Genomic DNA, 24,474 nt, shown 5'->3' with positions numbered 1-24,474 from the left:
AGCTGGTGGCTTCCATGTCAGTGGAGTAGTGAATCCTTTTGGATATCTTTACAAGAGCTAAATCTTGCTGAAAAATTTTTGATTGGAGGATTTCTTTAAAATTTCCTTCAAAGTTGAAGTTAAAAGCAGGAGGTAATTCACTGCCCCACTATGGAGAGTTTTGTGCAAAGCAAAGTTCTTTTATGTTTATTTTTTAAAAAACATCTCTTTATGCCTCAAATTTTTGCTTTGTATAGAAGTTGGAAATATATACAGAACAAGTGGGATATTGAAGTTGCAACTGATTATCCTACTGTAAGTTCTGCATTTTATTTATTTATTTACTATCTCAGCTCAACGTTTTCACTTGATCAGACAGGCACTACAGCTCACATTGATTGTTTGAGTGGTGAGAAAGTATGATAAGGCTGCAAGATGAAATTCATTTTCAAGTTCTGATTTTTATTAAGATATGCTTATCACATAATAGGACTGCTTAGAAAACTTATACCTATGGGACACTGACGTTGTTAACAGTATGTCAGCCACAAACTAGCTTAATAAAATGTTGCATTATATAAGGTATAGATAGGATTTTGGAAGTGTGACTTTTAAAAATATATGTGAGAAATTGTCATATAACAAAGGCATTGTTACTAATGATTCAGATAGTTACTGTGCCAGACAGTGCCTAAAACATGCAAGCGCCCACATTTTTACTTAGGGCATCCAAATGACACCCCAGGTAAAAATGAATTTGTTCAGGACAAAGCAGGAAAATTCTGCTTTGTCCCAAAGTAATTTGACAACTGGAAAGACCCACGTCTTTACCCGGGTCTTTCCAGCTGTGGGTGCTGTGTGGATTGAGCCCAGGGATCATCTCATGTGACTATGTTGCTGGAGCTCTCCTGGCATGCCAGGAGAAGTGGGGAGGAGGACAATCACTCCTGGTCCCTCCCCTCTCCTGGCTCATAATTTCTCCGCTCCAGGAGAGCTCCAGCAGCACGGGAATGGCAGCCGGGTAAGTTATTTTATTTTGTAAAGGCTTTTCTAGGTTTGTGTGTGTGTGTGTGTGGGGGGGGGAGGGTTGTTTTGTGTTGAGTACTCTACCCCCCCCCCCCCCGAAAGCATGGATGTTGGAGGAAGGTGTGTGGACTTTAACCCATCCCCCATCAGGTTTAAGAAACCCGATTTAGGCGCAGGTTAAAGCTCTGTGTGAAACCACCCTGTGCTACTCTGCCTGAAACAAAGAATTTAATAGCATTCAATAGGCAAAGTTCATTTCAGAAGCAAGTGTGAAAACAGCTTGTAAATAGCTTCAAAATTATCCTCTAGTATTTAAAAGCCAGTTTTCCATCAGGCCAACTGTCCAAACCTTATCCAACCATTTGTGAAATGAAACGCTCCACAATCTCTTACAAATGTTCACTTCAACTCTTGCTCCACTGAGGAATATTGTACAAATAAATCTTTATGTTTTGACTTTCATTTTTCCTCCAATAACTGACAATATCCATAAATATCTATTAGGCTGTGTTGTTTGATTTGTGACTTTGTTTAGTCATTCTGTAATTTATTTTCAAAAATATTTTGCCATGGAAAATATAGGCATGCCAAGTGTTCCTATTGCCGACACCCTCTGAAGTATTTCTGGATACATGTTTATTGATCCTTGATAGCTTTAATGGATGTAGTTGCCACTGATGCACTACCATGAGGCCTCTTTTACTGAATTGTAGGGATGGGCTCCTCATACTTTATTTTTCTTATACTGTAGTAATTTTCAAATGTGATTTCCACACTATTTTAGAGCCTTTGAATCATATGGTTTTAAAATAACAGCTTTGTAAATATTACATACAAAACTTCTAAATCCATTACAGCTATCTAGATAGTAGTTTAAAAGTCATTGAGGTAATGCATTTGAACTATAAAAGTTTAATGAAAATGTTGTAATCTGTAAAATTTGTTAATCTGTAAAATCTGTAACAATCTTTGGCAAAGGGATTCATGTTTGTTCCTACTACTACTCATGTGTACTGGCATTAGTGAACAAATCTTTGCATAAAATACACTATACACCTTAATTAGGTAGTCTGCCTAAAAGTGAAAAATGAGGACTAGCTCAATCGTAATGCAATTTTTTATAATTTCTCGGAAAAAGCTATGGGAGGTGCTTTGTCAACAACATTTCTCAACAACATTTCCAGATACCTAAGACTAGAATTACTGAGGTTTTGTCTAATTCTCTTGTTCTTTTATTTATTATGCAAAATAGCTTTGATTTATCATAATTTTTTAAAACCTGAATATTTATGAAATTTAGCTTAAAAAATATAGGCAAGTACCTAGATCTGAAAGAAAAAGAAGAATGCCATTGACATAAACTAACTTTATGTTTTTTCTCTCTCTTTCTCTTGCAATCTCTCCCCTTCTTCTTAATTATGACACTTTAATGGCTAAGCATTGTCCTGATGAATTCCACAAGGGCTCTATTCTCTATTGCCAAGGAAAATAGAAGGGACAGCCATAAATGTATAGTGTAATTTAACCAGGCAATTGAAGAATTTTCTTCCCCTTACAAGTGTATCACTTGAGCAACATTTATATTCTGAGGAGTTCTGATGTTGGAGGCAACTGGCTCAGAAAGTAAGATATCTTTTAAAGCTCTGGAATGTTTATGACATTCAAAGAATGATCCTTAGGTTATTTAACAGAACTACAGTATGGAGTCTCAAAGCACTTTCCAAGTATGACAAAGGCACAAGTCAGTCTTTCTCTTGGAACATTATTGCTTACTGTCTTTGCACTACTATCCATGGCTTCTAATGAACCACCTTCCAGTCCCATTACCATTCCCAAGCCACTGAGTGATGCTACCGCCAGAGTTGCTATCAGTTCCACAAGCTGCAGCACTACCTGTGGCCTGGGCTACAAGGTAGAGGAAAGATGTAAAATCACACCAAATGGGGAAAGGCAACAGTGCTCCAAGAGGAGAGTGGACTGCCTGAGCAACTGGATTTGTGGGATGGTCCACTACACTGTCCTCGTTGGTGAATCCTTTGAGTTCAGCTGTCTGAACACAGAGGAAGTTGGTCCAGAGACACAGAGCTTTAGTTATACATGGAGGGTGGCCAGAGGCATCATCAGCACAGACGATGCTCTCTTCAAACCTTTCAAGAGTTCAGGATTTGTCATTAATTTTTCTCCTGTTGAGGAATATGATGCAGGAACATACAGATGTGATGTGCAGTTCATGAAAACGTACAAGATTGTAAAGAGAATCTATGTTGGCATTCGAGTGATTCCTGGTCACCTGGTGGATTTAAACTTTGACAAATCCTTGAATGAAGAGCAGAAATTAGAAATCATGAATGAAGGAAACGAACAGAATGCTACTGCTGCTCCAATCGAGGAACAACTGAAGTCTTGGCAACAGAGAGCTGCGTTTATGTTTCTGATAGGCATTGGAAGTGGAGCATTGGGAGGGATTTTATTGCACACACTTTTATATTATCTCCTGAAAGCTCCTGCTGACAATGAACATGTGGAAGAATGAAATGCACTGTTTTATACTCTGCTTTAGGATGACTTCTGTACTTGCCAGTGTCACTATACTGAAGTATAAGTTAGACCATACATTGAATTTATAACTCCAGTTTGGTTCCTCCATTTTTAAGCTTCTATGAAAAGGAGGTTATTATACAAAAAACTTTCTGGAGGACCCAACCTTATCCTACTCATCTACTGTGTCTCTCAACCACACCAGCTCCATAGTACATATTTATGAATAAAAAAGAAATGATTTCACAGTTGGACTGTACACATTTATGGTTTCCTTTGATACCAAATATTACACCCTCAGTCCACTGAACGTCATATTGAGATACGAGGTACAAACTAAGGGTGCATTGACACTGAGAATCAATGTGGTTAGACATAATTTTTAACTGCCATTGCATAATGCTTTGGAATCCTGTAGATTGTAGTTTGGCCGAGAAGGATAAAGAATTTGTAAATTGGCAAACTAAATTAACTCTACAGTAGTTTCACATATTGTGCATGTACAACTTTCAGCTGATTGTACTTCCATCTCCCTTCAATCTCCACTATGAATGCCACTTGATCGTTACTCCTAATGGTGGCAAATTCAGAAACCAGGAAATAATTTTTGCCTCTCCGTGTTGCCTGGAGGATCACCTGTGCTGCAGAAAAAGCAACAGGTGAAGTCCTACTCGTTTCAGATACTATACAAAAAGCAACTGCAGATTGGAGGTTCTGCATCAGTGCTATAAACTATGATAGATACTAGCAATGAAGCAAGCTCAACATTATCAAGAGAACGGAGTTGTAGAAGAAGTCAGTTCTACTAGTGGTCTGTGGACTACTGCTGGACCCAGAGGCATATGCTTCTGGTCCATGGAGAACTTCCATGAACAAAAGGAACAATAGTGATAAGTATAAATGTGTTATTGGCCCTTGGCACATGGGGAAAATGCCAGTCTTCCACATCAGATAGCTTAAGAAAAATTGGTGTAAGCATTTCTGTCAAAACTAGACATTTTAAAAGTTTCTCTCTGCTTGTGTGGACAATCCTTGTTTGCATTTCATGTTTGAATTGTCCTGCCAGATTTATCCTTGCCATGTTATTCTGATTCAATTTCCCCCTTCTTCAAGTCATCCTCATATCCTACCTATGTTCTAATCTGCTTGGAAATAACTCACACCAGAGAAGTTTGCTGAAGTCATTAGAGATCTTTATTTCAGAACTGCGTGCTACTGTAGCCAACAAGTAATAATAATAATAATGGCTTACAATGCTTGCATTCTATCCTTATTTTTTGTTTTCTTTAAAAAAATAGTGTACAACAAAGTTACTGAAAAGATTTTGTTCCCATTTCATGTATGGTGAAAACGAGAGTAGAAGAGGCAACAGAGTTTTGTTTACAAGTGATGGTAATAGCTTTGCAAGTTAAGTGAAGCCAAGCTCAAAAGTATTTATTCAGCAAAGGCAGAATGTTGTATAGGCATCAAAACCCTATGAGTCCAAATCAGTTCTGCCCATGGCGGTGGCTCTGGTGATCCCTTCCTAAGAAATGCTGAGACCTACATTGAGCTTGTGTAATGCTGGTTGGCAGTACCTAGAATGAATAACCAAGACCATTCAGAATTGATTGGAGTTAATGGCCATGTTTCGGGGATAATTCTAGAAGGTATAGTCTAAACATAACATTCCAATCTCTAGAAATGGCACACCATCACTAGAGTGTGTATTATGGGTTTTGAAGTCTGTAAAGTGCTTGTTAGGTGTGTGTAAAATACAACTGATTGAGTAAACATTGTTGCAGCCCCCATAAGTGTTGCTAGTGAACACTGAATTACTCTCCCATGAGAGAAAGAAGGAATGGTTTCAAATAAATTACTAGAAATGGCACACCGCATATTAATACTCTGGTTTAAATCAGATTATGAAAACTATCTAACACCAGTTGTATTTAAATGAAGATAGGTAAAATAGTCCATGCTTTGTTAAAAAAAGTGGACATAAATGAATGTAAACATATTGAAAAGCGGATGCAAACATGAGCAAAACAGTAAAAATGATTATGGAAAACCAAAGTGGTAGATACCTTGGTATTTACTAGGATTATTGCACTTATGGTTATTTATTCATTTGGCTTTCTAAATACTGTTAAGAGTAAAAAATGCAATGGAAACAATTACAAATGGAAAAATACTGCAACATTTCCTTTTGATCTCCCTGACTTAAAAGGGAATCAGCTTCCACTTTTTGCACATTCACATGAATACATGACAGGGTTTGGTCTCACAGAACAGCTTTCCACATACATAGTAATGAAATGCCGACCTGCATCAGAAAATCTGAGATTAGGGATGGAAAGTTTTTAGATGCAAACAATGAGTCAACTGCAATTTTGCAGGCATTCCATCAATCATTTCGGTATTGTAGTGGTGTGCAATGTTTTTGTGTATATGAGAGGAATGCATCCTTAGCTGCATGCAGATTTGCTCAGAAGCAAATGTATTCAGGACTACAATCTCAGCCCAATATATATTTTTTTCAGAATCAGAACTGATTTCATAATCTTGATCCACAAATCTACTTCTCTGCCTCCTACCAAACATTCTCTTTAATGATAGTAATCATTTCAATTCATAATGCTTAACACGTATAGTTCATTCAAGGTTATAAAATACAAATACTGATACAATGTATGGCAATATCAGTATTGTCCATATTGCAGATAGATAAACTATTCTGGATAAGAATGGCTAATCTGAACGCACCCAGTGAGTTGATAGCAGATGAACAATAGGAATTTTCTGATTTAGAATTCAGCCATGGGTGTCATGTGATCTTGAGCTGCAGTCCAGAAAAAAAATCTGCTTATACTAATCTTCTCTACTTATCACCAATAGATGCTGATGATTTACTTTCTACTTACTCCTAGTTTAAAACACCAATACAGAATAAAACTTGGGCTATGTTTTTATTCATATTTGAAAAGTTGCCATACGCATGTAAATGTAACAAAAAGAATATGTTTTAATGAATGAGAAGAAATAATACAAACTATAAAACAAATATACACATAAATATATATATATACATAAATACACATGCACACCCATACACAAAAGTAATTTCAAAGGGCTATGATCATACATAAATGTATTTAATATTTTGAAACACGAATTGTATTTTTACAGGTTATTAGTCCGTATGGCTAAATTCCAGAGCGACACTCATGGAACAAGGCCAACTTGTAATAGGGGCAGTCCTTACCATTCATTGTGTCACAGGTATTATTTGCCAAATTCATACAACTGAGGAAACATACATGGGGAATGCATCAATTCTTCACAAGTCCAGCCTCCCCTCCACATAGAAATAGAAATTTGGAAAAAAGTGAAGGTTCTCTAGTATCAGCAAGTCTAGTTATGCCCCATTTGTGCATTACACACTGGACAAAGGATAGTTTTATTAGCACAGCCTCTGTGCAAAGTGATCACAAGACTTAGATTCTCGAAGTATGCCAGATGTCATACTAGAATACAACAAAGGTATTATCTTTTTGCTTTTTCCAGAATTATTTAGAAGCTGTATATCTCGATCTAAAAGAGACCCCCACCAAAGCACATTTATACACTGCACAAATGTCTAATTCTTGCGTGTTTCTAGTTAAGGGCACATACCTACCACAACTATACAGGGGGCTGTGATCTGTGACTCTCCATTTTGTTGGGAGAGCACCTGATCTTCTATGCACCCTTATTCAGTTTACTCACAGCCGCAAGTCTATTTGGCCTTTCAAACAAAATAGAAACTATGCAAAAACTAATATGAGAGGGCACCATTTTGAAAGCACTTTGGAGTTTCCAGTGTGTTCATTATGAAGTAAGCTAAATTCAGTTATAGGTCCTAACTACAACAGACCCATTGGATCAATGGAAATTACATATGTTGATCTGCCATATTCCTGTTAGCTCAGTTGGTGTACATACTTGGGTTTAACATTTGAATTTCAGCCATTATCTCTGGCTGAATCAAAAAAATCAACCAGCAAGGTAAGTCAATCTCAAAATGCAGATGATCATCAACTTCACAATACAGATAAGATGACAAAATTAGGAGGACTATATCAACTGCAGAGTCAAATTGTTAATCAAGTATCTCCTGGTTTGAAAGTCAAGGCCTTGATTCATTTATTTTGCAATCCACAACCCAAAAAGAACAATTCAACAGTCCAGCATACATTTCAGTATTTAGCTGTTTGTTTTATTGTTGCTCTTTTTAAAAATAAATAAATAAATTAGGCCTCAAAAATTACAGTCAGAATCCCATATACATTATGTTGCTATATAACTATTGTAGTTATGTGAATCCCAGCCCAACCACACAAATCCCTGCTTACAGGTCAGAAGTAACTGTGGACAGTGGGATCTAACATTCCTGCCCCCTCCTGCAAGTGGGGCAACAAGAAGAAACATGACCCCAATCTCAATTCCATCTAGTGCTACTGGTTGCTTTACAATTGACTATCAGTCAGCTGCTTCTTGAATGTTGGGAGAACAGGCAGATGCCCATCAATTGTAGAAACTATTTTTCAATAAGTGATGATTGAAGGATGTTCATGGTCCTGATGCATCTCCTAAATTAGGGGCATGCAGGGATGGTGAATGCAAAACAATCAAGAATCTGTAACTCAGGCTACACATTCATATCCGCTATATAGGATTTTGGTCTGCAATTTTTGGATTAAAGTTCCCAGAATAACCTTTCTTCAGTAAGTTTGGTTATGGCTATAGAATTCCGGGAGTTTCAGTCCACAAAAATAACTACACAGCAGTCCAAACACGTTATCACACCAGGGCTTTAAAGTGGGCAGCCCCACATTTCTGCTGCCAACAGAATTCTGGGGGATGTAGTTTAGGATGGGGCCTTCTGAATTCTCAGCTACAGAGGTCATCACCTTCCAAAACTACATTTCCAAGAATTCTGTAGGCAGCAGAAACACAAAGCTGTCCGCTTTAAAGACCTAGTGTGATAGCGTCTTCATATTGGTGATGGAGCCAGTTCCTTCTCTTCTCAGTGCTCAAGACTAGTGCAGCTGAACCAATGGCTGGGGAAACAGAGCTGCCCCCTTGACTTCTTTTGCATGTCATCAAAAACAACCAGCAGAGGGAGAAGCTTGTGTTGCCTTGCGTAAGTATGCTGGCAGAGATTTAGAGCTCTGCCAAATTCAACTAAAAGCTTGGCTACTGTCCGTATCATTTAATGCAACAATGCAAGTGTCCTTTTTGGAACATGTTTGTTACAGATTCCATGCTTTCTTTTGAGAGAATGCAGAACAGAAAATGTACCACAGATTCTGTGTCATACAGTGGCTCGTATATTGGGTTTGGGTAGGGAAGCCCAAGGTTTACATCCCTGCTCAGCTATGAAGGCCGTTGGGTGACTTGACACAAGTCTCTCCCTTTAGCATGCTGGAAAGAGTTACTGTCAAGCTAAAACACTTCTCTGAGCTTCCCATGCAGGGTGAAGGTTGCCAGAACAGAAGAGAGGGTTAGAAACAAAAGCACTCAACACTAACAAATCAAAAAACCTCTTCCTCCCTACCATATATCAAACCTTCAATATGAATAGAGTAAACCTTAATTCTACGAAGCAGTTTCTGCTATTAGATATTACTATCAGAACATCCTATGGATGTGTGATAGAACATAAGAGTGCCACAAGACTAACATTCTTGGAAAACTTTAGAGATAAAAACATACCTTTCTTGATTCTAAAGATGGAAATCCTTCATTTTCTTTATTCCATTTTAAGTGGAAATGTGAAGGAATTAATTGGAAATCCATATACAAAGCATTCCCTTGCATATATTCACTACATGTTCCTAGATGTGTGGATTTTTTCAAGTGTACTTTCCATTGGCACCCAGTCTATTTCCAGGTCAAATTCAAAGTGATGATTATGACCCCTAAAGACCCATCCAGCTTAGTCCAGGCTATGGATATAATTCTTCATTAAGGTTCTTCATGAAGATAACAAGTAATTTCAAGGTTTTTTTTTCCTGTTGTGAGAAAGTCTTCAAAAACTACAGTTTTCAAAGGCTATGCATAATTTGGAAGTTACTATGCAATGCATAAATATTACAGTCAGCTCACCACACTGGAACTGCAGCAGTTACAGATTTGATTAATTTCCAGATTATTGTGTTTGTTTTTGCCTCTGCCACTGCCATATACCATTTATAACATGGGACGTAGCAGGTTTTGATAGGAGGAAATCAAACTAGCAGGATGGCTGTGCTGGTCTCCTTTTCTTTCTCCTGTTCACATGTAAGGACAGGAGGAAGAAGGGATGGGATGAGAGGAAGGCATGTGTGTTTGTGCACCTATTCATTTATGCAAGGGAAAGAGGAGAAGGGGATGGGATGGGTTTGTGTGTTAAATATGGTAAATGGAGCCTATAGATGTCCATGTTTTTTTTTTCCAATTTTAATTGGGGTTCTGCAGCTTTAACTTCTGCAAAAGTGGATGGCCAATTATATGTCTTATGAGAAAATGCTTTTTCTGTTTAAATCAATCATTTGCAAATTTTACACATAATAAATCCCCAGTTGAGGTCTTTCTGTGCAGGAAATAATATTTCAGTGCAGAAAACAGCAGAAAATGCTCTTTTCTGAACAAAATAACAAGTGTGATTCTCCCCACCACCCCTTTTTTTTTCTTTGCGGAGTAAGTCCCAAACTGCAAAGGTGTTTGTCTGCCCAACATTTGTTTTAATGCTTGAAAAACCTAGTTTTAATCATTTTTGAGTGTTTCCTAATATTCTTTCGACTTCTAGTCTAGGGAATGTAACAGACCACATATCTCAATATAAGCCTAGCTATAGTCTGAAGGCTGAGTGAAGGAAGATAGATGCTTTTGAACTGTGGTATTGGAGGAAAGTTCTGAGAGTGCCTTGGACTGCGAGAAGACCAACCAGTCCATACTTCAGGAATTAAAGCCTGACTGCTCATTGGAGGAAAGGATATTAGAGGCAAAGATTAAGTATTTTGGACACAAAATGAGAAGGCAGAAAAGCTTAGAGAAGACAATTATGCTGGGGAAAGTGGAAGTAAACAGGAAGACAACCAAGGGCAAGATGGATGGATGGTATCCTTGAAGTGACTGGTTTGACCTTGGAGGAGTTGGGTGTGGTGACGGCTGACAGGGAGCTCTGGTGTGGGCTGGTCCAAGAGGTCACGAAGAGTCAGAAGCGACTGAATGAATGAACAACAAGAGTCTGAAAGGCACAAAGCAGTCCTTCTTTCAATCCCACCACTTTTGCAGTTATGGTTGATGAGGTTTGGAGATAGGGCTTTCTCAGCAGCTGTCTCTAAGCTCTGGTTCCCCCATCCTAAGGAGGCCCACTCCTCACTGTTTTTCCATCAACAGGTGAAGACTAATCCCAACAAGTCTTTAGAAATTACACTTTTAAAGAAATGGCTTGTAGGAGAGAGAGCTAACACTTTAAATTGTACAGTTTTTGAACAGCTTTTTATCCTTTAAGTGTATGCATTAAATTGTTTTAATAGTGCTTTAACAGTGTTAACAGTTTAATTCTATTCAATATTAATCTTCTTGCATGTTTTAACTATTATAATCATTTTAATTTATTAGCCACTATATGTCTCATTTCTGAGGAAAATATAATGGTGGTCGTGAGGATGGTTATGATGGAACAACAATGGCACAGGAACTTTGTCTTGACAAAACATTAACATCTGGTATTGATATATAGAACCAATGCCAGTTTTTAAAAGGCAACAACTACATAGTTTCATTCCATGACACCAAAGCCATAAACTGGCATTATAACATGAATTACATTACAGTATGTTTAAGATCTTCTCTTGTTCACCTAGTGCCTGCTAGCCTGTCTCCTACACTAACATATAACAGTAACTGATAGCACCAGAAGCACAGGCATGTAGGATGCCAGAAGACCATCCAATCTATTAAGGCAGGGGTCCTCAAACTAAGGCCCGGGGGCTGGATACAGCCCTCCAAGGTCATTTACCCAGTCCTCGCTCAGGGTCAACCTAAGTCTGAAATGACTTGAAAGCACACAACAACAACAACAACAATCCTATCTCACCAGCCAAAAGCAGGCCCACACTTCCCATTGAAATATTAATAAGTTTATATTTGTTAAAATTGTTCTTAATTTTAATTATTATATTGTTTTAAAGTGTTTTGCACTACAAATAAAATATGTGCAGTGTGCATAGGAATTCATTTATGTTTTTTTTTTCAAATCATAATATGGCCCTCCCAATAGTTTGAGGGACTCTGACTTAGCCCTTTGTTTAAAAGGTTTGAGGACTCCTGCTTTAAGGCAAGATCCCCTTAAGATTCTAAGCCAGTATGTTATAAGGAGACTAGTAGAACACAACTAATATTACTGTGTCCTCCTCCAATTTCATTTAAAGCCTATTCTGGGGAAGGCCTTTTTGTCGGGAAGGAGCCAAAGTATAATACTGGAGACTTAGCTTTTAATAACCAGAAAGTACAGAATGCTTAAAGGCAAATCATATATTACCATTGAATCTATCACCAACACTCTTACTGGTCAACAGTTTATGCCCTTTCATTGTTGGCTAGTTGTGTGCCTTCAAGCTATTTCTGATTTATGACAACCCTAAGGTGAATCTATTAGGGGAGTTTTGTTCAGGGAGGATTTGCCATTGCCTTCTTCTGAGAAAATAGGTTTCCATGGCTGCATAGGAATTCAAACTCTAGATTCCAGAGCTGTAGTCCAATGTGTAAACCACTGAGCTACACTGGCTTTCATGTACTTTTACAATAGTGCAATTAATTTCTATCTGCCTAAATACCCTTAATGCACCAGAAGGTCAGCAGGGTCAGACCATGTTTATCTGAATAGAAAGAATTAGTATCAGGTGCGATGAGCTATCTTTCAGAATAAGGATCTGACCAAAACATATTTGAGTGTTATTGCCTAAGAAACCCCTATGAAATCAACAGGGTCTCCATAAATCACCAGATGACTTGAAGACACACACACACACACACACAATTATCCATCAACCTAGTTATGCTGAATCCAATGGTTGTTTAACTGCTTATACAACAGGCACTCTGGTCATTAGCTCATCTATCTATTAGGCTTCCCATCAATCCAATCAACATCTAGTAGTTATGAAAACTATGAAAAAAGAGCACCAAGCTATGATATACCTCCAGTATTAGAAGGAATCAGGATGCTTCTCAGTACCAGTGTGGAAGTAGGAGAGTGCTATTGTCTTTGACTGAAAATCCAATTGTTCGTTCCAGCAGAGGAGTCCTAAGTGTTGATTTTTCAATTCCCTTTTTAGCAACTGGGCTAAGATCCTCAGGACTTTGCCTCTACACTAGTCTATATTCCCACTAAAGTCTCTATTCTAGTTGGGTATGAAATAATCATTTCCAGTTTATGGGTTTAGTTACCAGGGGATTAGAATACTCGAATAGATACGGCTTTGGTCTGATCTAGTATCGCTGGATCTTAACATTTTCCAGGCTATAACCATAATCTTTCTACTTCATGATAGGGTTAAACAATGAAGAGTAATAGGATGCCCAGACCAATATTATGAGGAGCAGAGGTAGAGGGGTAAAGGTATTGGAAGCTGAGATTTTCCCTTCCTTATTCTTTCATTATGTGGTGAAGATCAAGCATATAGACATATCTGCAATAAACATTAACAATTAGAGCAAGGACTTGAGTGAGAGTAGGGAGTAGTGTAAATCTGTCAGCCAGTATTCATACACTTATATTCAGGTGTTCAATGGAGCTAAGACCTAATTCTGAGAATGATCTATAGGCACAGAGGGCAATTTCAAACCACCAGTCAGTTGAACAACCACAAATGACCAGATGGAATGCCATTTCAACAGTGGATAAAATTCCTTCTCAGATAGGGATATAAATCATCTCTTATTTAATTCTGACATATGAGATCAAAATAATCCAGAAGCTTCCTCTCTAATAAACAAGATTAGAAGAATTTGTGAACATGTAGCTGGTTTTTGTTTTGTTTTTGTTTTTTTGCATTTCATGACATTTTGCGCAAAACATTAATTTGTACAAAAGCACTATTTTATAACATTTTGTACAAAGCAGAAGTGCTTGCATCAAGGATGTAAAGCTTTATGACGATGGAGTAACATTGCTGATATAGCAAATAACCTTATTAGAATATTGCAATGATATATATTGGAGCATTACGAAAGATGTCCTATTGTGGCACAATGAAATGTGAGGATATATTTCTAGCTAGGTTCAAGGCATCCATGACTTTCCATTGCCCTGTGTTCTAGACTACTACTGAAGTTGTTGTTGTTGTTTTGTGGATGGCATTGCTTCCCTCTCTTTGCATTGCCATTTCACAAGGGCACCTTGCCATTCAAACTGTCCCACTGTTGTAATCACTTCTAAACTGTTAACAATAACAATTTGGTTTACATAAATTCCCAACACGATGCCAGCCATTGTGTTTTTGCAAGGATGTGTTTGTGTGTGCACCTTAAAGTCACATGTCGATCTATCAATGAATATATTTTTGTGCAAAATATATCTAGCCTAACTGCAATATTTTCGTACAAATGAATTTTTCACAAAGGCCAAATATTTGATAATTGCACAAATATTCTCATAACATATCAAAGGACCATTTCATACCAAGCAATGGAAAATCAGGAAACACTCTTTTATATTAATACTCTCAGGTCCACATCAATGAAACCTGGGCGGGTGATAACCGCATGTCTATTGGGTAGATGCCCTGGGGCTTCTGCAGTAACGTTTTGGAGTCTACTATGTTCAGAGTTGAGAATCTACATGAGATGGGAGAGTAAGGTTCTCCAGTTCATCACCACTCTCTCTTTGTGTAGGGCTTTTTATTGTATACAGGGTCACCCAGATAAAGCTGGGTGCACAGAACAAAGGCATCCTCCAGGATCTGCCTGTGGTTGTTTGATGGCTCCAGATAATGATGTTGCTGTGTATCTGTGTATAGGACATAATCAAATGTTTCTCCCCTACCCTGTGCTCTCCACTATCCACCACAAGATATATGTTAGTTTTACCTATGTTACAATGCTAACAGGATCCCTGTTGCTTGTCCCTTCAAAACTCTAAGGGTGGGTAAGGAAGGAAACCTGAAGGAAATGAACCAAAGTTAAGCTTTGCTGAATTTTGGGGTGAGTGGGGGGTGTAGAGGAACAATTTGTTTTATGTGAATTGGAACAGCACAGAAATAAAATTATAAGCAATATGTACAGGTAGCAGAAGTTATATCATAAGGTAACTGAAATATTTTTTGGATTCTCCAATGAGCCACTGGTTCCCCTCTTTTGCCAACCCATTTCACAACCTTTCATTTTCTTCTGCTGTTTGGGGCTGGAAGAGGACTGCCAGTCTCCATGGGCTTTGTGAGCTTCAATCACTTGCCTTGAAAGCAGATGGTTTGTTTAAAACTGTCACTCCGTAGATTCCCCTTGTACTCTGAAAACCAAAGTCTCTGGTTCAGTAACTGGCTGTAGCTGGAATGATACAGAACATGGTCATCACTCTGAAAACCTTCCCTTACAAGATACTGTTTTTAGTCTGGTTTGGTTTATTTTTTAAAAAAGAAAAAAAGATCAAGTTCTTGAAGTCTTGATTACATTTGCACATGGCTTTGTAAGGCAGAAGAATCTACTGAATACAGTAATATGAGAATCCTGTTTCCACATTTCTTATGGAATTCACCCCTTTGTTTATTCAGTTTTTAAAAAATCTTTGATTGGTTAAAGACTCAAATACTGTATGAAATGTTCTTATTTTCTTTTTTTTAAAAAACAAAAACAAAACAAAAACAAAGAAAAGCTGTTATTTTTCTTTTGAGTTCTTTTTTTTACCAGCCACTCTGTGCAGTGCATCAGTTGTGGTAGAGATTTATAGTAGAAATTTGTAGTCCTAATGGTCAACACTTGACTCACTCCAGCTAGATTAGTAGCCCTCCAGTAGCCTTCTTGGTGGCTGCCATCAGAGCTCCAGTGAGCCAATTAGGGCAAACATTATTAGTGAGTGAGTCAGGACAACTGCTGTCTGTGTTATTGGACGGTCGGCAGAATTTTTCACCATCATGCTTGTACCTGCAAGAAAGAAACAGCTGTGCTAAATTACAAAAAGACTAGGGGAGACAACAATATTTATTTTCAGTTATTAGGAAATTTGGGAATTCTTGATGTATTTGCTATCCACTTACCTTTGTGCAGCAGTTGTAGGCTGTTCAGAACTTGGAAATCAGTAGTTAAAATTAATTTGTTACCCACATTGTTAGCATTTTCTACAATGAATTTAAGATTAATTGTCGTGATCTTTAAAATACCAGTAACAGTTAAACATCAGTGTGTTGGTACAACTACATTTGCACCAGCACAGCAGTAGAAGAAGTGGATGTGACAATAAACAGGAGGGCAGTAATGCCATCTCTGCCAAATGTTAAGCTGTCCTGCTAGCTCTGAATCATCAAGTTGAAAGAGACCACAAGAAGCATTCAGTCCAACCCTCTGCAATGAAAGAATACTCAATTGAAACACTCCTGGACAATGACCATCCTACATATTCCACTATCAAACAGCACTTACCATCAGAAATTTTTTCGAAATTAGGAAGACCTAATTATGGTCAGATATTTGTGTATGTGCTGTCTACTTGCTTATTGACTTATGCATTCTATAGGGTTTCCTTAGGCAATGAATACTTAGAGATAGTTTTGCCAGTTTCTTTCTGAGCCTGGTATTTGTGGTTGGTCTTCAAAATCAGATAGTATCTGGTGTCTTTAGCCTATTTCCAACCCAAAAGACAGCTTGATTTCTAAATGGGGATAGCTTTTGCAGCTGCCTCCTCCTACCATCATGGTTTAAAAAGTATTTACACAAGTGGAGATAACTTCCGCCAGTGTGGATCAAGAACAGGATTCCAACAATGTTATTTTTGAAAATTAAGATTAATATTTCATGCTCTTTCAATGTGTTACTTTTGAGTAGTAATTTGGAGTTATGTAAAGATGTTTTCAGTAATTTTAAATTCACGACTTAATGATTTTATGACCAATGAGTATATCAATTTTATTTTAAGCAGCACTCTTAATATTAGAGAGTCAGATATACCAATTGAACACTAGTGGATTAGTGGGACTCATGCTTCCAAGTTGTACTGTTGCACTGAGGATAAATGGCGAGCATCAGTTTAACAGCAGTCAGTCTATCACAGTAGTAGGACTGGCAACAGCACTGCTATCAGAGTTCTAATTCAGGGAGATTTCTGAATATTATAACATGAGTTTTCCTATAGGGGAAGAGCTACTCTTTCATTTTGTTCGGCCCCAAGCACCTTCTCTCAAAGACCCTGCATCAACATAATTCTTTATTGCAGATACAGACCTCTTTCAGTCAGCGGTGAGCAGTAAATTCTGATGTGTAGGGGTTCATCATGACAGTCCCCATTATCACATGTCCCCAGCCCAGAGATACAGGCATCTGTGTTCATTCGTATCAGCAAAGTTTTTGTAAAACTAACAGATTTTGATGGTCTGTACAAGTACAAAGTCAACCAAAATTTATTTATTTACAACATTTGTATCCCGCCCATATCAGCCTCAAGGCGATTCAGGGCGGCATACAAGTCGGTAACAATTAGATGCCATATATAAAAATACATACATCAATAAAAAGCAAAAACATCACAATACATTTAAAAACCATAAAATCAATGAATAATAAAAATTATAAAAACTATGTCTTCTTGTTCAAATCCTTAATCGTTCCATCGTCTTAGCCATTCCTTGTTCATTTTCCGATTTCAGTTTTTCTGGTCATGCTCTGGTTCCAAACACTTGCTCAAAGAGCCAGGTTTTCACTCTTTTTCGAAAGGTCAGGAGGGAGGGGGCCGATCTAATATCCCTAGGCAGGGAGTTCCACAGTCAAAGGGCCACCACAGAGAAAGCCTTGTCTCTCGTCCCCACCAAATGTGCTTGTGAAGCAGGCAGGATCGAGAGCAGGGCCTCTTCAGATGATCTCAAGTTCTTGGAGGGTTCATAGGGAGAGATGCGTTCGGATAGATAAGCTGGGCCAGAACTGTTTAGGGCTTTAGAGGCTAAAGCCAGCACTTTGAATTGTGCCTGGCAGCAAATTGGCAGCCCATGGAGCTGATACAACAGTACAGTTGTATGCTCCCCGAGCACCCCTCCCGTTAGTAAGCTGGCTGCCGCACGCTGAACCATTTGAAACTTCTGAGCAGTTTTCAAAGGCAACCCCATGTAGAGCATGTTTTAGTAGTCTATACGGGATGTAACCAGAGTGTGGAGCACCGTGACCAAGTCAGACTTCCCAAGGTATGGGTGCAGCTGGTGCACAAGTTTAACTGTGCAAATGCTCCCCTGGCCACCAGGATCACACCCAAGCTGTGAAACTGTGTCTTCAGGGGGAGTGTGATCCCGTCCAACACAGGTTGTAACCCTATGCCTTGTACGGCCTTATGACTGACCTATCTTGTCTGGATTCAATTTCAATTTGTTTGCCCTCATCCAGACCGTCACAGCGGCCAAGCACCGGTTCAGGACCTGGACACCCTCCTTAGTAGCAGGTGGGAAGGAGTGACAGAGTTGGACATCATTTGCGTACAGATAACACTGCACCCCGAAACTCCGGATGATCTCCCCCAGCAGCTTCATGTATTGTGCATTGCAGCAGGGATGGAGTCAGAGCAATACATAGTTGCTGGGATACACAACATATCCCAGTTACTGTGAGGATTGCAACTAAATTCAGAAGGAATAGAAATGTATCATGAAAGGGGAGGGTAGATGACACTATCAATCCTATTCATCATCCATCTTAAGTGCTTCAATCTTTCAAGTCTTGATTCCACCACAGCAATGTTTATAGTAGATGTGGGCAAGTATGTTTGGAGTGCAGTCAATTTTCACTCCAGCACACTTCAAGAACACTTTTTTTTAAAAAAAAAAAATTCTAAGTCATGTGGAGTCATCCTCAGTTCTGGGTTATCCTCACCTAGTTTTTCAGTATTTGTGGGACTGCAAGGGTGTGGAAAGAAAGGCCATCATATTTCAAGATAGATTTTTGTGGGGGAGGAAGAAGTTGGAGGACCCCTACAAAACTGATTTTGGGCTGTACGCAGACCAGCACATCAGACTTTCCCATCCCTAGTTTACAGCTTTCAGTGAAGAATCTGACTTCTGAGTATGAACATGTGAGCTTCTCAAATTCATTTTCTTAAAACTTTCATTCATATTTCATACTGAAGCCTGAGTCGTAGCTTGATCATAAACTCAACATTACAACACGCACAATCAATCACATGGTTTCAAAAAAATTCTACCCTTACGCCCCACCAAATATGTCTAAATGTTGGATAAGCCTAAACTAGTGATGTTATTAAACCTTTTATTTCTTTATTTGGGACTATTAACCCCAAAATGTTTTGTATCAGGTGTAAACTAAGCACCACAATCATATAATAATTCTTCATCTTGAAATTTGAACCAGAGAAGAATTCAAATAATTATAGCCATCACTATGTATTTCCAAGGAATCTTAAGCTGAGGTTCTTCATATCTATCAAAATAGACATGGGATGCTCCTGTGCTCAAGATGTCTTCATCGCCTTTCTACCAAATCAGGGTGCATTTGAGAAACAACCAAGAACAGTTTACTGGTGTTCAGATATGATATAATTATTATCTAAACCAGGGGTCCCCAAAGTACGTTCCGGGGGCTGGATCCGGCCCGCCGGGGGCATTTATCCGGCCCCTGGCAGGGGCGGCTGAACCAATAGCAGCCTGGCTGCTGCTCCTCTCCCTCTCGGGGGCTGGGAAGGAAAAGGGAGGCAGAGGCGCGGGCGCTGTGAGTGCTGGGTCTGAATGGAGGGAGCGAGAAGGCAGGCAAGCAGATCAGGGCCTTCCTGCCCCCCTTCCAACCCCCGGATGCTCCATCTCCACCTGCAGAGCTCCAGGGTGTATGAGGCGTGGTGCTTCATGGCTAGGCTGCAGGGTTGGCAGGCAGCGGGAGGCGCGTCTGTCTCTTTTCTCCATGCTCCTAGCCTTCGGCCACTCTCCTCTTGCTGCTCCTGTTACCCCCAGACGGGAGACCAGCAGCAGGCCAGTAGGGCAGCAAGAGGGGAGCAGCTGAAGGCTAGGAGTGTGGAGAAGAAAGACAGGCGCGCGCCTCCCGCTGCCTGCCAGCCCTGCAGCCCCAAGCCATGGCACACCTCGCCTCGGACACCCTGGAGCTCTACAGGCAGAGATGGAGCATCGGGGGCTGGGGGGAGGGCAGGAAGGTCCCGATCTGCTTGCCTGCATTCCATGCTTCCTTCCCTCCTTTTGCCTTTCTTTCCCCCTTCCTTCCTTCCTTCCTTCCTTCCTTCCTTCCTTCCTTCCTTCCTTCCTTCCTTCCTTCTGCCTTGATCCCTTCCCTCCCTTCACCTTTCCTGGCTTTTCCATTTCTTCTTTCTTTCCTTCGGCACTTGGCCGCTCCCTCCCTCCATTCAGATTAAGCTCCGCCTCCTCTTCATCGAGCCACCCGGAGCAGCAGCAGCAGGGCAAAGGGGTCACACCAAGGCCAGTATCCCATTTTCAGCATATCAGGTTTTTGTGCCAAATTTGGTAAAGACCCATCATTGTTTGAGTTCACAGTGCTCTCTGGATGTAGGTAAACCACAACTCCAAAACTCAAGTCCAATGCCCTTCAGTTTACTTCAGGAGACTATTGTTTTTGTTGTTGTTGTTATTGCTCCTGCAGTAATTCTATTTTCCTGCCTGGTAGAAGGAAGGGGCTGGACTAGATGACCTTTGGGGGTCCCTTCCAATTGTATGTCTAATAATAATAATCATCATCATCATCATCTAATTCGATCTTCCTGCCTGGCAGAAGTAAGGGGCTGGACTACATGACCTTTGGGGGTCCCTTCCAATTGTATGAGTCTAATAATAATAATAATAATAATAATAATAATAATAATAATAATAATAATAATATACTATTGCTATCTTCCTGCCTGGAAGAAAGAAGGGGATGGATTAGATGACTTTGGGGGTTCCTTCCAATTGTATGTCTAATAATAATAATAATAATAAAAAAAATAGAAATTTCTATCTTCCTGCCTGGCAGAAGGAAGGGGCTGGGAGGAAGGAGGGCCCAAGCTGGCCCATGCCTGTTTTAAAGAATAATAATGAAGTTTAATTCTATTGTAATGTTTCATATATTTGTAGATTTAAAATTGTATTGAAATGTAAGCTATTTTGGCCCCTTCCACACAGCTGTATAAAATCCACACTTAACTGGCTTACATGGCAGTGTGGACTCTGATAATGCAGTTCAAAGCAGATATTGTGGATTATCTGCCTTGATATTCTGGGTAATATGGCTGTTTGGAAGGACCCTTCCAGACAGGGCCCTATATCCCAGGATCTGATCCTAGGTTTTCTGTTTATCCCAGATTATCTGGCAGTGCAGACTCAAATAATCTAGTTTAAAGCAGAAAACCTGGGATCAGATCCTGGGATATAGGGCGTCTGGAAGGGCCCACAGTCTCCTTGTGGAGACAAAAAGTGGTGTATAAATAAACGTAATATTAAACTGTAGAACAGAAATCTGTTCCTGGTTTGAAAGTGTTATTTTCTGTTTAATTGTGCGGCCCTTACTTTGAAAGTAGTAGTTCTCATCCAGAAACTCTGTGGCTGCCACAAACTATTGGCCAAAAAGTTTGGCCAATAGGCTGATCAGTAAACATATTCATGAGTTCCTGCTGTTATAGTAAACCTGTTACCCATGCTACGACATGCTTGAAGTCAAAATTTCATTTATTTGTAATTAGAAATAAATGTTTCACAATATATAAAACAAATGTTTCACAATATTCCCGTGAAAACTATAGTCCGGCCCTCCAACAGTCTGAGGGACAGTGAACTGGCCCCCTGTTCAAAAAGTTTGAGGACCCCTGATCTAAACCAAGAGTGTTGGCAACTCATGTGTCACATGTTCTCTATTGCCCCCCCCCCCCAAACTCCTTCTTCACATATACTTCTGCTGCTCCCACTACACAAGAATAATAGAACCATCAATCCACCAAACAGTGGGAAGTCAACTATTCTGGGAAAGAGGGCATGTAGGAACAATCAGTGTTTACGTGGTAAAGTGGTTTAAACCTCTTATCTCTCTTAGTGACCTAATTTACAAAGGGCATAAGAAAAGTGTGTGAGTTTGCATCTGTAGCCAGAGTAATAAGGCAGCAATAGGAAATCTTACCATGCGAACCAGATGGGACACAGATGATTGAGACAGTTCAAACAGTGGATTTTAATGTTGAGACAAATGATTTTAATGATTTTAGTTATTTTAATGTTTATGTATGTGTATAGTCTATTTATTTCCTGGCATTGAATGTTTGCCGTTTATATGTTGTGCTCCGCCCCGAGTCCCCTCCAGGGTGAGAAGGGCAGAATATAAATGCTTTAAATAAATAATAAATAATAATAGCCTTTGGCCACTCAGCAAAGTCAGAAATGCTATTCATTCTTAATCTAAAGCAGTGGTTCCCAACCTTTTTTTGACCAGGGACCACTTGACCAGGGACCACTTTGACCAGGTACCACTCTCCAACATTACTACTAAAAAAAAGTTACGAATTAGTTTTTGGTCAATTTTAGATTTGGTTTGGTTATTTTGGGTGCTGATTCAGAAAATTGCATAGTTGGACCACATCAGCTCTAGTTTCTGATACAGAACATATGCCATCCAGTAGTTACCATCTGCTTGCCCACAGAAAACCATATTTAATAAGCCTCAGCACTATAAGTGTGTTGCTCTCTTGTTGCCGTCATTGCAAAAATATAGTAATGGTGAGGTCACAGACCATATTAGTTCTTGCGGACTATTTATGGTCCTCGGACCACAGGTTGAGAACCATTGATCTAAAGTGTTATTAGTCCTCCAAGAAATGTAGTGGCGGGAGAGATCTGGTAGAGCACTCACATGCTATTTTTTTCAACAAAGCCACAAAATCAAGTCAAACAATGAGGAGAGTATAAATTAGCTTGTTTTTAAGCTAAGATCCTGCTATCTTGAAACTGTCTGCTGGGATAAAGGTAAAAATGTAGAAAAAGAGAAGACTATACGCACCGCCATTCCTCAGAATATGCACCTCTGCTGGGACTCCATCTCCACCAGGACCTGTTGTTCTGATTTGCACCAGAGCATGAGTTGAATCTTCTGGGACTGGGATCTCAATCCGATTATTGCTGACAATGTACAGGATAGGATCTGAATGCGAGTCAATGTGATACAGCATCTATGGACAACAGCATTTTGAGCTTACTATAGATGTTGTTCCACTGATTAATGCCTATTTTTCAACATCCTCCTTCTAAAAGCTCAAACTGATCATAATTATTGTGACGTGAAGGTCCAGACATTTTTGACAAATAAGTAGACATGGGTTTTTAGCCTCCAGGATAGCTTGAGAAAATACAGTGCTGCTCAACAGAGGCAAAACAGATTTGATGCAGAACCTCATGTAAAATAAATGGAGCCACTCTCCTCTCATTAGATAAACAACCCAGAGTTAATTATCCAGAGCCCCTACATTTTACCTCCTGGCTATATTGCACGTCCAAACCTAAAAACTTCTCAGCCAGATGAAGGACTTGTTACAAGTACCTTATAGCCAGTAACAGCAGACTCATCCGCCTTGGCAACCACGGGATCCCACTTGATGCTCACACTGGAGCTGGAAAACTTCCAGGATATGTTGTCAGGTGGCCTTCTTGGTGCTAGAAGAGGCAAAGGATAAAGACATATGCTGAGTCAACCAGCAGCAAGCTGAAGGACTGTGAGATAAACTGGGAAGGCAGAAAATTAATCCTGCAGTTTTTAATTGTACCTGTTACTCCTTGAAGGTGATCTGTAGATTTATCAATTGTCATTACCTCAATGAACAATGTCTAGAATTTAGACATGCTTGCTCTCTATCCACCCTACTGATTTGTGCCTCTGTGGTGAAAAGGACAAAAAAGCCTTTCCAGTAGAGAAGCAGTATTTGTGACTTGACCCATTTATGTATTTGATATATTTGCTTTATTTATATTCTGCATTTCCTGTAAGGAGATCAAAGCGTCCTGCTTTTTTTCTCATAAAATCTGTGTGAGGGAGGAGAGCCTTCAAATTGTTCCAGCTTATGGTAACCCTAAAGTGAACCTATCATGAGGTTTTGTTTTTTTTTTTTGCAAGATTTGTTCAGAGGGGGTTCCCTTTGGGACTGAAGGAGTGTGATTTGCCCAAGGTCACCCAGTAGGTTTCTGCACTGCAGCACACATTTGAACCCTTGTCTCCAGAGTCCCAGCCCAATATGCAAACCACATGACACTGTATCTCCATGTACTATACATGTACTGCATTGTAATCAATAAAAAGTATAACAAAAGCAATACAGATTGTCTATGTATATGAAAGAAAATGTGCATAATGAATATCCAACAAGGAGTGCGTAACTGTATAAACAAATTGTTTTCCGTAATGAATATATGAAATACTTATGAAGATTGATGTTTATTTTCCTGGTACATAAATTTTCTGCAAATCTAGAGCTTAAGAGATTCTTATGGGGAATATTGATACTGATCTGCCAAATAGACAATGCTTGAGAACTAAAGGGACCAAAGTAACAAACTATAAGAAAGTCTAGCCAGGTGCAAATTGTCAAGCATGATGCACAGAAACCTCATCCATCCACAAAGAGATGGTGAGGGGACCTGCCAACTGAAGTATTGAATAGAACCTGTAAGGCTCAGAGGTCATAAGCAGACCCCCAGCAGGAATCTAAGAAGGGCAACATCCAAATAAAGTCAACCTAAAAAT

The 24,474-nt window shown here is 39.3% G+C and overlaps 2 protein-coding genes across 9 annotated transcripts in view; one reads left to right on the top strand and one right to left on the bottom strand.

Annotated features, from left to right (window-relative positions):
• Positions 1-1,917: 1,917 nt before the first annotated feature.
• On the top strand, positions 1,918-4,178 carry TMEM81 (transmembrane protein 81). Its single transcript, XM_060772935.2, has one exon. It carries the CDS (start codon positions 2,732-2,734, stop codon positions 3,536-3,538), a length of 807 nt encoding a protein of 268 aa, XP_060628918.2. The 5' UTR covers positions 1,918-2,731; the 3' UTR covers positions 3,539-4,178.
• A 544-nt stretch (positions 4,179-4,722) lies between these two features.
• The window catches only part of CNTN2 (contactin 2), a 92,306-nt gene continuing 72,554 nt past the window's right edge, over positions 4,723-24,474 (bottom strand). For 7 of the 8 annotated variants that reach the window (XM_067468048.1, XM_067468047.1, XM_060772936.2 and 4 more), the window contains 3 exons: positions 23,278-23,390; positions 22,741-22,909; positions 4,723-15,693 (listed from right to left, as the gene is read on the bottom strand). In XM_067468048.1, coding sequence (XP_067324149.1) covers positions 15,584-15,693; positions 22,741-22,909; positions 23,278-23,390 — 392 coding nt within the window. In that variant the 3' untranslated portion in view covers positions 4,723-15,583. The remainder of the gene's footprint in view (positions 15,694-22,740; positions 22,910-23,277; positions 23,391-24,474) is intronic. The other variant, XM_060772937.2, reaches the window with a different exon arrangement.

The sequence above is a fragment of the Anolis sagrei genome, chromosome 4 (assembly GCF_037176765.1).
Source record: "Anolis sagrei isolate rAnoSag1 chromosome 4, rAnoSag1.mat, whole genome shotgun sequence".
In the NCBI taxonomy this organism is placed as follows: Eukaryota; Metazoa; Chordata; class Lepidosauria; order Squamata; family Dactyloidae; genus Anolis; species Anolis sagrei.
The sequence above is the reverse complement of the archived record's forward strand: the minus strand, read 5'-3'. Positions and strand labels throughout refer to the sequence as shown.

Excerpts from the sequence above, each read along its gene's own strand:
- TMEM81 (XM_060772935.2), top strand. The coding sequence starts at position 2,732 with ATGACAAAGGCACAAGTCAGTCTTTCTCTTGGAACATTATTGCTTACT.